Here is a 13022-nt window from a genome sequence, read left to right on the forward strand (position 1 = left end):
ATTCTTATTCTCTTTCATTAAACAAAATCAAACGAACGTTCACCAATAACAGAGCCGCGATGCGAAAATTTTTCATACAAAATGATATTACTTTTTCTTGGGTTTTAAATTGATTTCATTATTTTTTTTATTCATATCATAATATTCATACATACAATCATTCATTCCATTGCATTCTGTGATGCTACAACAGTGGGGACGGAGTCCATATATTTTGTCCTGTTGTTCTTTAATATATAGTGTGTAACAAAAATAAGTGATAATACTTTAGGGTGTGTACGTATTCCTTGTAGAGAGTTCACTGCGAAAGTAAGAATTTTTTCACTTTTGTATGGGCAAGGGCCCGAGCGTCACGAGTTTCGTCATACAAAAGTGAAAAAAAATGTTGGTCTTTCAGCGCTGCTACTTTCACAGTGAACTCTCTACAAGGAACACGAACACACCCTTAAGTATTTTCACTTATTTTTGTTACACCCTGTATATATGTTTATTATACAGATTTTATTTATTATGAATTATGTAATTAATTTAAAAGTAAAGAAAATAAAATGTTATGTATTTATTTCATTAAATGTAGTCTAAAATATAAAATCAAGAAAAGCAAAACAATGCATGAATAATAATAAAAGCAAAACAAAAATCATAACAAATAGATTTTACAAACAATTTCGCACGAAGCATTAAAAACCAAGTATTATTTTTAGCCATCATTTTCAATTTGTATAACTTAATCACTTTTAATGTCTTATCGATCAATGAACTCCAAGTCTACATTTTTTAACCTCGCAGCAAGGAGGTGCTTCTGGAAGCCGATCTTCTTGCCTGATTTCTGCACAGCATTCACTTTAAATTGTCGCATCAGATGGACAATCCCCGCCTTGGCTTGTACCGTAGCGAACCTCTGGCCGATACACATTCTGTTTCCCTTACCGAAAGGCAGGAAAGTTTTGTCTATTATGGGATCCTTTTTCTCCTTCGAAAACCTCTCCGGCTTAAAAACTTCCGGCTCCGGATAGTGCCTCTCGTCGCGTTGCAACGCAAACACAGGAATAAATACGGTGGTTCCCTTGTCAATTTTTATGTTTCCTACGGGAAGAGTCGTATTCTTAACGCACATCCTGCCCAAAAATCCGATAGCGGGGTAAATTCTCATGGACTCGTTTAAAACCATTTCGAGGTATTCCATATCCGAAATGATATCGAAAGTCAAATTTCCTTGGCTCTTCTCGAATGCTTCGTCGACTTCCCGATGCAGGCGCTCCTGGACTTCCGGGTGCTGTCCAACCAGGACGAAAAAGTTAAATATTGTCGTCGCCGTTGGTTCCACGCCAGCGTTGAAGAAAAAAAATGCTTGCGCTGAAAGAACCTCGTCAGTCGGCTTAATTTCCAGGCCCGTTTCATTATCTCTCAACACACCTTTTTCTTGCAAAGCTACGCAGAGATCTCCGAAGTCGTGTCTTTTAACGTTCAACTTCTTCCTTTCTCCGATGATCTGCTTAATCGCTCCGATGAAGAACGCCTCGTGTTCTGCGGCCAGTTTCACATTGAATAGCTTCGTTATGAAGGAGCTGGAGATCGATATAACAAATTTCAAGTTCTGCCAGAACGTCGTGACCCCAGCTTTCTGCGCCATCTTCAGAAACGGGGAGTCGAAGACCGACTCCGTGGTGACACCGAACACGGCCGCTCCCATGGCCGCGCTGCAGAACGTGCAGAGGGTATTAAATGCGTTACCTTTCTTCAGTTTTGGATTATTTTTGATGTACGGCACGAAGTCTTTGGCGCTCTTGTCTATAATGTAGTACATCGACTTGAGTTTGGAGGACGTGAACAGTGGCGTCATGCTCTGCCGCATCAGCTTCCATTTGGCACCAGTGATGAAGATCAGGCTGTTGGACAGCGTGTCCCTGCTGTTTGGCGCGATGGATCGGTCCATGAAGGAGTTGAAGTCGAGGGTTGTCACGTGCTGGACGTTCGTCGGATCGGTCACAATCAAGTTGGGCGAAAACAACGCCCCGATCCCCACAGCCGGCTCGTTGCGGAACTCGTAGTAGATACCCTCCATGTGTTCGAACAGACTTCGATCTCCCTTGAAGAATTCATAGAATATTCCGAGCGCTCTACTCTTTTGGTAAAATTTGACACCCCGTTTTTTCCAGTAGGTTTCATTGTATACTCCTCTTAGATAAATAGCGGCTAGCAGGGCCGCTACTGCGACTATCAATAGTAACGTTATCATTTTGTCAGTGAGTGGTCCACGAGTGTTTGGCACGAACTTTAAATACTAACTGTTATCTCGTAGTTGTTATTATTAATATGGACAATAATGCTTGTCATCGTGACCAAGCATTAATATTTTATGATATTGAGACACTTTAACTTCTTAGTGGAAATCCATGTTTGGCAGTAATAAATAATATGCACTTTGCATGCACTTATTCAACTTTCTTAATGTACAGGATGTTATAAAACTAAGTGATAATTACTTTAGGGTGTGTATGTGTCCCGTGTATTATGTATAGAGTTCACTGTAAAAGAAGCAGCGCTGAAAGACCAAATTTTGTAGAGTGGAAATCTGTATAATTTTATCTTCCAAAACAATGTTGATAAGAATGTTATGATTAAAGAGGTTAAATATATCTCATTTGTAAGGTGGTGGTTCGGAGAAATGAAACCACTCGATGCTTAATTAAGACTGATTTTATTTAATACTAACTTACGATTAAATAGTCCAGCATAGTGCTGTGACATATTAGTGTTGTGCCACATTACATACATTATTTTACCTCTACATCACCCTTCTTAATAAAAAAAAAATTACAATGTAAGTATATATTTTTTAAAGTGCTTAAAGTTAAATCTCATTATTATTTTTAACATAAAGTTTTGTTCTATTTTTATGAATCACATCTACTGTACCTTTTTCATTTATAATTTCTACATTAGGTGACATATCTTTTACAACTTTGTACGGTCCTGAATAAACATCTTCAAACTTATTACCTATTTAATTTTTAACTAAAATCATATCAATTACTTTAAAACTTACAGGTTTAATATTTTTATCATATCTTAGTTTCCTCTTTAATTTACTTTCTAATAAATTATTCTTAGCTTCTCTTTGAGAAAGTTGCAGCCTGTACCTCAATTCATTAGGATAGAACCAGAGTTGTAAATTGGCTCAAGGTCTTGTGTTAGATTACTTGGAAGGGAACATTTTTTACCAAATACTAACTCATAAGGTGTGTATTGAGTTTCTGTATGAACTGTGGTGTTGTAACCAAAACACCAGAAAGGGAGCCACATACTCCACATTTCAGAATGGTTGTCACATTGAATATGAATAAATGCATTTAAATTTTTATGTGTTACCTCCAAAGCACCTATAGACTCGTGGTGATATGCTGTAGAATTGAGTTGTTTAATATTGAGTAGTTTACATACCTCTTTAAATATCTGAGACAAGAACTCCTTCCCTCTATCAGTTGCAACTTCTTTCGGCACTCCGTATCTAAGAATAAAATTATTTACAAAAGCTCTAGCTACTTCATCAGATTTTTTGGAAATTAAGGGATATGCTTCAACGTATTTAGTGAGCTCACATTGCAGCGTTAAAGCGTACTTATATTCATTATCATCCACTTCTAAAGGACCTACTAAATCTAAATATATTTTCTCAAAAGCAGTACTAGTAATAACCATTGGTTCTCTATTTGGTTGAGAATATTTTAGGCGTTGACATTTATCGCATCGTTTAACGAAATTTCTTACATCACTATCTATGCCAGGCCAATAATAGTATTTTTTAATATTATTTGACATCCTTCTCATACCAGCATGGCCACTACTAGGTAAGAGATGGAAGTCGTTTAAAATTACTTTCCTATCATCTTTGTCTTCAATGTGTTGGACATCTTCTAAAATACATAATCGAGGTCCGGACCTATTTGTTAAACTATTTATCTTTTCTAACAACTTTTTAATAAAAATATTATTCTCTTTATTATTCAATATGTATATTTCTTCTAATTTGAGTGAACTACAAAAATCATCCATTTCTCTCACAAATTCGTCTCGCGCAATTTGTGATTGAGAGTTAAGGAATTTTATGTAAATTGTCTTCATACTTTCAACATAACAAAATAACTTATTTTCCTTGCTTATCTTATTATTTTTTCTTAATCCATCTAACATTTTCCTATTACTAATAAATCTTAACTCGACAGAATCCTTCGGTTTGATATGGGTATTCACTACTTGAGGATGATCAGTCCTCAGGTTAGTGCTTACCGAATCCACCGGGGAATTAACCTTAAGTATTTTTTTCGCTTGTGCTCTTGTCATTACGTTAACTACTTTTTCATGCATTTCTTTTAAGTCTTTTGATGTTAAGATGATTCGAGACAGCGCATCTGCAGCTGCATTGTCTGAACCTTTAACATATTCTACCTCAAAATTATATTCTTCTAATGTCATCCTAAATTTCATGAGACGACTCGACGGATCTTTCATATTAAATAAAAATACTAAAGGTCTATGGTTCGTCAATACTTTAAATGGACGTCCATATAAATATGGACGGAAATACTTTACTGCCCAAACTATAGCAAGTAATTCTTTTTCTATTGTTGGATAGTTCTTTTCTCCTTTATTTAAGCTTCTACTAGCGTAGGCTATCGGTAAACCATTACTATTTGCCAAAATAGCTCCTATTGCATTATTGGATGCATCGGTTTGTAATATAAATTTATTTTGTTCTAAGAAATCTGGATATTGTAGAATTGGGGGAGATACTAGGCATTTCTTTAGTGTTCCAAATGATTGTTGGCATTTTTCATCCCACATGAACTTCATATTTTTTCTTGTTAACTGATTTAATGGGTATGCAATTTCTGCAAAATTGGGTATAAACTTTCTGTAATAATTAGTAAAAGCAACGAATCTTTTAACTTCATCTGTTGTAGTAGGTATCGGATAATTTTGAACTGTAGTAATTTTTTCAGGATCGGGTGATATTCCACTACTTGAAATAATGTGTCCTAAATAAAGAATTTCCTTTTTCAGAAAATCGCATTTTAACGGATTTAATTTTAAATTAACTTTACGCAATCTTTCAAAAACATCTAATAAATTTTTATTATGTGTACTCAAATTTCTCCCAATGACTATTAAATCATCAAGATAAATAAGACATTTTTCGTAATTTAGACCTGCCATTGCCATAGTTAACATCCTCGAAAATGAATTAGGGCTTGTTTTAAGTCCCATAGGCATACGCGTCATTTGGTACTGACCTGACAAGAATGAAGTGTATTTTCTACCATTTTTATCTAATTTCACATTATAATAACCCTGGTGCAAATCTAAATGTGTGAAATAAACGCTACCATTTAATGATTCAAGAATTTCAGTAATATCAGGTAATGGAAATTTATCATCTTCAATACAGTTATTTAATTTTCTATAATCAACAACTAGTCGCCATTTTTTACCACTTTCAAATTTTTTAGGGACTAGTAGTACAGGACTTGACCAATCACTTTTGCTAGGTTCTATAATTCCTTCCTTTAACATTTTATTAATTTGAGTCTTAATTTCAGCTTTTTGAGAATAAGGTAATTTATACTGTTTTGAAAATACCGGGCTTTAAGGTTATTGTGTGAGTATATGCATCTGTAGTACTGAGCTTGTCTCCTGGCAGATAGAAAATATCGGCATATTTAGCACAAATATTTTCAATACTTTTCTGTTCTTCATCATTCAAATGTTTTATATTTAAAAAAGAAAATAACTTTTTAACCCTATTCGCATCTTTTGTTGTTTTTTCAAAAGAACATATATTATAACAATTTAATTTTTCGATTGATGGCGTAATATTATTTAATAATACATCACTATCAGTGACATTTAAAATACGCACAGGTATTCGTCCATTTTTAGGAGTAGCTATAGAACTTGCTAAAAATACACCGGGTTTTAATTCATTTGAAATTATTACACAATCTTCTGTAAAATCCGTTTCTATGAAATGTATCGACTCGCTACGAGCTGAAACAGTAATGTTAACAGAACAATCGTCTACAATCGGTAACGTGACTAAATTATTGTTCGAAATCTCTAAAGTTAAATTGCTTTTCTCAAAATTTAATTTAGCTTTGTATTTATTCAAAAAATCACGACCCAAAATTCCATTTACTTTAATTGGTAAATTATCAAAAACATAAAACTTATGATAAATAGTCTCGTTACATAAAACCATAGGTTAATAAACGTATCCTATTGCCTGGACTTTTCCACCTAAACCATGTATAGTAATATCTTCAGTGTGAATTGGAATATTAAATTTTTGTGCATGCTTATATTTACACGCAGATAATGATGCTCCAGAATCTACAAAAAAATGTTGGTTTTCACAATATGAAGAGCCTCAATCTATTGACACATAACAATTACTATCGCTTGAAAAAATAAAATGTTCCTTGTTAGTCACGAAAAAACTGATTCGGTTTAAATTCTGATTCATTATTTTTACACATTACATTTATCCCTTGATTTCCAGAACTATTATTATATTTTGACTGACCTCTATACCGATGACCACGGGATTGCCCTCGGGAAGCAGGGTTATCCCAATGTCCTGCTCGGGAAGCGGGGGTGTTCCAATGCCCACGGCCGGTGGGCGGATTCCCTTGTCCTTGACTACGCGCTGCTGGTGTTACCCATTGCCCACGATGACCTCTAGCGCGTCCGCGGTGAGCGAAAAAATTATTGCGTCCGCGCTGACCTCTAAAATAATTATTTCGCTTCATATTATTGAAATTATATGAATTCCTATACGTACCTAATATTTCACCCGAAGTTGACGCCAATGATGAGTCCTCATCCTGAGCGGCCTGGGTTGCATCCTTAAGTGAATCATAATTTCTGGCTGAAATAATCGTACTCAATCTACGACTTCGCAACCCGTCTGCAAATTGTTTAATAGCAAATTTTTCTTTAATAGGCTTTAAAATATTATAGCATTGCTCATTGCCGTCGGATTGTGAAATCGTGAAATCTACAAATAATTCGGTAATTTATTTCCCTTAATCTGAAATAGACCTGTCCGCTTGTTTCATGTTTTCTTACTTAAAAGAGTATTTTTCATGTCATTAATTAATTCACTTACAGAATCATAAGATAACCTTAACTTTAATTTAGCCTCTACAGACAATCGACTTTTCAAAACAAAATTAATCTGCTTTTGCTTACACTCCTTTTCTTTTAATAACGAACTATAATATTGAATATTATCAATCAGCTGTTTAATGTTACATTCCTCATTTGTCATAACAGGTAAAAGATTTAAAGCTGTTCTTAAATCAAAAGAATCCATGGTTAATGACGAGTCCGAGTTGCTTTTACACAATAACAAAATATCCTCATATAATTCTAAGAGTTTAGTACAATAATTATTTATTAATAAAATGTCCTCTATTTATTAATAAATTTCCTCAAAATCAATTGACCAATTACTAAAGCGCTCATAAATAATATTACTCTGGCTTAGCTTTATTTTTAATATCTGTCCGTGTCTTCGTTTTGGTCCAATTTTAATTAAATAAATTCTTATATCCTTTAACTCATTATATAATCCTACAATAATATCCATTTGGCACTTACCATCATAGTTTAATATACACCACTATTTAATAATCTAAAAAAAAAAGAAAATAATATAACACTTGAATTATTAAAATAGAAAATATCTAAAGTCCAATAAAATATTAAGAGTCCAAAGTTCATTCCCCTGCTGAGTCCATATTTGGTTTGTCACTTAATACTTCGTTCTGAGTACGCGTCAATATTTTATTTAATAATTATTATTATACTTAACGATTATTATTTAATGATTTTGAATTATTTAGATTATATATTTATTACCACTTTTTAAAATTTATTATTATATTATTTTAATTTCTTGAACTGTCTTTTTTTTTACACTTTTTAATTTTTTTATTACTTTTTTATTTCACTTTATTAGCACATAATTATTTTTATTATGAGTATTTAATTATTATTTTTCTCCTACACTGTTTCTGAAGGCCCGTGACGCCGGAAAAAATATCTTCTTGCTGCCGTGCGAGTGAATCTCCTTCAATCCATTTTCTGTGGCATCTTCTGTACTGCTTATAGGCCGTAACCACAAGGCTCGCCAAAATAAACAGGATCACGACTGTTAGCAGAATATTTGTTGTTGAAATATGCCAACGAATTTGTTCGACCTGCGCATCGTTTCGTCCCCCTGCAGCATTCTGGACGATGACCGCTTCTTCCTTAGATTGTTGCTTTCCCATCTCGGAACGTTGGCACAGGCAAGTTCGAAGGAGGACACCGGCTAGTTAATTCCATTGTTCCTATCTATCAGCAGCTATGAGGCACACGCGTCGGATATGGAAACGGCTTCAAATTCGCGGCGCGACGGCTCACATGGCGCCTGGCAGGGTCGCCATGTAAGGTGGTGGTTCGGAGAAATGAAACCACTCGATGCTTAATTAAGACTGATTTTATTTAATACTAACTTACGATTAAATAGTCCAGCATAGTGTTGTGCCACATTACATACATTATTTTACCTCTACACATTATCAACAAAACAGATTGTCCTATCTGGCGGTTTGTCTATCACAAGACTCGTAAACTGATAACTTAAGTTCGATCACCAAAGTCTGTATCGATTTTGATAGAGCGCTAAGGAACAGTTCACATTGCAACGTGACAAGGCGATGCATTTTTAAATAGACTAGCTGTTGCCCGCGACTCCACTCGCGTGGACTTCAGCTTACAGCGCGCGGTGTCAGCCCGTTTCCGTGGTAAAAGTGGGATAGCTGCAAATGCCTACATTACCACCAAGTTCTCTCAAAATCCATCTAATAAACAATATTGGTCTCTTTTAAAGCCACTCCAAAAAACAACTTGAGAGGTGTCCAAGGGTCACCCGGATGGAACGAAGTTATAAAAAAAACTTGAGAGGTGTCAAGGGACACCCTGACGTTTTGACCACAAAAAGGGTTCTGTACCGTTATAGAGCAAAAATAGGCCAAAAATTATGTTTTACCCCCCTAAATATATTTTTCATTTTTATTTTATTATTATCAGTCAATAAAGGTGTGACGACACGAGCCCTCAGAAAGCTCAGTGTATCTGCACGAATTCCTCCAACAGAGAGCGCCGCTCGCCGCTCTATAGCATACGAGAAAATTTTGTTCTGACAATTTTTCTGAGAAGGCTAGTATCCCAGCTGAAATTTCAAGTGCTTTTCATTGTGAACGCTTGCGGAGACCCTGTGATCAAAACGTTGAACTTTTGTGTGGTCGGCCGACCGAAGATTCAAGACAGAAGGCGGCTGCATACTACGGAGCCCGATTGTCTACTGAAAATGTAGGACCGACTGCTATCTGGCTCAGAATGTTAAGAGCCGCATAATAAAATAATATACTCATTCTTTAGATTGTCCCTTTTTTGAAGGTTCAAATTGAGAATCTTGTAACTTAACAGCAGGCGAGAGCTATTTACACACTCTTGCCCACCTCTTGCCTCCCCAGAGAGCGTACAATTAAAGTGTTATAAATATTAAATTTATAATAATAATATGTAATACTAGATGTCCCGGTGAACTTTGTGTTATATATATAAACCTTCCCTGGACTTTCAGGAATATTTGAAGACTAAAATTAGTCACATAGGTTCAACCGTTATCTAGTTATAGCTTGACTAACACATTTGAAAATCCATTTTTATATACATAGATTATAATACTTTACTTGGATTAGATTTTTTCTTGTAAAATCGTAAATTAAACACACATTATAACTACATCATAATTATTTAACATGTTATTAACGACTTAATATTATACATAAATCGTAATGTTTACAACGTGTTTTTTTTAAAACTGTAATATAAAGTTTATATAAAGTATCAAAATCTTTTATAGTGACCGGATACAGTGTATCCATAATAGGCCACACCGGAAACAAGTGGCGACTCTATTATTGTCGTCTCTTTTTTGACGAACTATATTTATTTCATTTAATGTAGTTTTAAAATATAAAATCAATCAAAGTAAATGTACGAATAATAATAAAATCAAAACAAAAATAATAACAAATAGATTTTCCAAACAATTTTTCACCAAGCATTTAACACGAATTATCCTTTTAGCCATCATTTTCAATTTGTGTAACTTTATCATTTTTAATGTCTTATCGATCAATGAACTCCAAGTCTACATTTTTTAGCCTCGCAGCAAAGAGGTGCTTCTGGAAGCCGATCTTTTTGCCTGAAATCTGTACAGTATTCACTTTGAAGTGTCGCATCAGATGGACAATCCCCGCCTTGGCTTGTACCGTAGCGAACCTCTGGCCGATACACATTCTGTTTCCCTTACCGAAAGGCATGAAAGTTTTGTCTATAATGGGATCCTTGTTCTCCTTCGAAAACCTCTCCGGCTTAAAAACTTCCGGCTCCGGATAGTATCTCTCGTCATGTTGCAATGCAAACAATGGAAGGAATATCGTGGTTCCCTTGTCAATTTTTATATTTCCTACGGGAAGAGTCGTATTCTTAACGCACATCCTGCCAAAAAATCCGATAGCGGGGTAAATTCTCATGGACTCGTTCAGAACCATTTCGAGGTATTCCATGTCCGAAATGATGTCGAAAGTCAAATTTCCTTGGCTCTTCTTGAATGCTTCGTCGACTTCCCGATGCAGGCGCTCCTGTACTTCCGGATGCTGTCCAACCAGGACGAAGAAGTTAAATATCGTCGTCGCCGTCGGTTCCACGCCAGCGTTGAAGAAAAAGAATGCTTGCGCCGAAAGAATTTCGTCGGTCGGCTTAATTTCTAGGCCCGTTTCATTATCTCTCAACACACCTTTTTCTTGCAAAGCTACGCAGAGATCTCCGAAGTCGTGTCTTTTAACGTTCGACTTCTTCCTTTCCATGATGATCTGTTTGATCGCTCCGATGAAGAACGCCTCGTGTTCTGCGGCTAGTTTCACATTGAATAGCCTCGTTATGAAGGAGCTGGAGATCGATATAACAAATTTCAGGTTTTGCCAGAACGTCGTGACCCCAGCTTTCTGCGCCATCTTCAGAAACGGGGAGTCGAAGACCGACTCCGTTGTGACACCGAATACGGCCGCTCCCATGGCCGCGCTGCAGAACGTGCAGAGGGTATTAAATGCATTACCTTTCTTCAATTTTGGATTAGTTTTTATGTACGGCACGAAATCTTTGGCGCTCTTATCCATAATGTAGTACATCGACTTGAGTTTGGAGGACGTGAACAGCGGCGTCATGCTCTGGCGTATCAGCTTCCATTTGGCTCCAGTGATGAAGATCAGACTGTTGGACAGCGTGTCCCTGCTGTTTGGCGCGATGGATCGGTCCATGAAGGAGTTGAAGTCGACGGTTGTCAGGTGCTGGACGTTCGTCGGATCGGTCACAATCAAGTTAGGTGAAAACAACGACCCGACCCCCACAGCCGGCTCGTTGCGGAACTCGCAGTAGATATCCTCTATGTGTTCTAACACACTTCGATCTCCCTTGAAGAATTCAAAGAATATTCCGAGCGCTCTACTCTTCTGGTAAAATTTGACGCCCCGTTTTTTCCAGTAGGCTTCATTGTATACTCCTCTTAGATAGATAGCGGCTAGCAGGGCCGCGACTGCGACTATCAATATTAACGTAATCATTTTGTCTGTGAGTGGTCCACGAGTGTTTGGCACGAACTTTAAATACAAACTGTTATCCACAGAGCGAAATAATACAGCTGTTATCTTGTAGTAGTTATTATTAATATGGACAATAATGCTCGTCATCGTGACGCAACTTTTTGGTGGAATTCATGTTTCACAGTAGTAATATTATGTAACGCTTATAGATTTGTTACAATTTTAATGTTTTACCCGACCCCGGTTTTGATAAAATCATCCCAAGGTGTATTTATCAAAACCGGGGTCGGGTAAAATTTGTTTCATCGAAACCGGTCGTGTAAAAGATTAATGATTTTGTAATTAAAACTTCCCTTTCCCTACTTGTTTTTAGTTTAACTATTACTCAATAAATTAAAACGACAAAATACTGTACACGCACCCACTAATGCACTAACGTTTGAAAAATAGTCTTGCCTAACCTAGAGATAACATTTTTTGTGCAGTCCAGACTCCACGAGTATATTATAATTAGTGTACTGTTTTCCTTATTGAGTGCTTGTGTAATCACAAAATCGTTTTTTTTTTTCAACAGAATGATGAAGGCTACATCAGTCATCAATAATAATTAAAGACGTGAGCGCAAGAACCAGATAATTAACATTTTATAACCTATGGATAATTACTAATTTTTTCCTCAATAGTTTTAACAATACTGGTAACTTACATCAGCTTACATACTTCATCATCTGACTTTACATGAAACCCAAATTTTTTGATTTCAAACCTGTTTTTGGCCCCAAAAAAATACCTTCTTTTTGCATAAATGGAGGCTCCATTTATGATAAAGTTTTTTTTTAACTGTTACTTACCTGTTTCTAACTCACATTATTGTCTTCATTATTAATTATTGTGTTGTTATTGCCTCCGTGGTCTAGTGGTATAGAGCGCGGCTCTTGACTCGGAGGTCGTGGGTTCGATTCCCGCGTTGGAAACATGTTATTTCCAAGTTTGGTTAGGACAATGCAGGCTGATCACCTGATTGTCTGACAAGTAAGATGATCCATGCGTCGGATGGGCATGTAAAAAGTCGGTCCTGCGCCTGATATCTCGCCAGTCGTGTCGGTCTTCCGTCCCACTGGGTTATGAGAGTAAAGGAATAGAGAGTGCTCTTGTGTACTGCGCACATACTTGGGCACTATAAAATTACTCCTGCGTAGCTGGCCTGGTTTCAATGAAACCGGCCACCGTCACCGAAACCGGTGTGGGAGATATTATTATTATTGTGTTGTCCAATTTTTTGTTAAGTCCTCTTAGTATATTGTA

At 36.2% G+C, this 13022-nt stretch overlaps 2 protein-coding genes across 2 annotated transcripts; both read right to left on the bottom strand.

The window, feature by feature from the left end:
* Positions 1-745: 745 nt before the first annotated feature.
* LOC121729483 (cytochrome P450 6k1-like) lies at positions 746-2264 on the bottom strand. Its single transcript, XM_042118006.1, has one exon. It carries the CDS (start codon positions 2237-2239, stop codon positions 746-748), a length of 1494 nt encoding a protein of 497 aa, XP_041973940.1. The 5' UTR covers positions 2240-2264.
* Positions 2265-10244: 7980 nt separating this feature from the next.
* On the bottom strand, positions 10245-11769 carry LOC121729485 (cytochrome P450 6k1-like). The gene has a single exon (XM_042118007.1). The coding sequence runs from the start codon at positions 11736-11738 to the stop codon at positions 10245-10247; it is 1494 nt and encodes a 497-aa protein (XP_041973941.1). The 5' UTR covers positions 11739-11769.
* Positions 11770-13022: the final 1253 nt, after the last annotated feature.

This window comes from Aricia agestis, chromosome 8 (assembly GCF_905147365.1).
Source record: "Aricia agestis chromosome 8, ilAriAges1.1, whole genome shotgun sequence".
Classification (NCBI taxonomy): Eukaryota; Metazoa; Arthropoda; class Insecta; order Lepidoptera; family Lycaenidae; genus Aricia; species Aricia agestis.

Bases quoted from the DNA above. Each gene is read 5' to 3' on its own strand.
- LOC121729483 (XM_042118006.1), bottom strand. From the start codon at position 2,239: ATGATAACGTTACTATTGATAGTCGCAGTAGCGGCCCTGCTAGCCGCT.
- LOC121729485 (XM_042118007.1), bottom strand. From the start codon at position 11,738: ATGATTACGTTAATATTGATAGTCGCAGTCGCGGCCCTGCTAGCCGCT.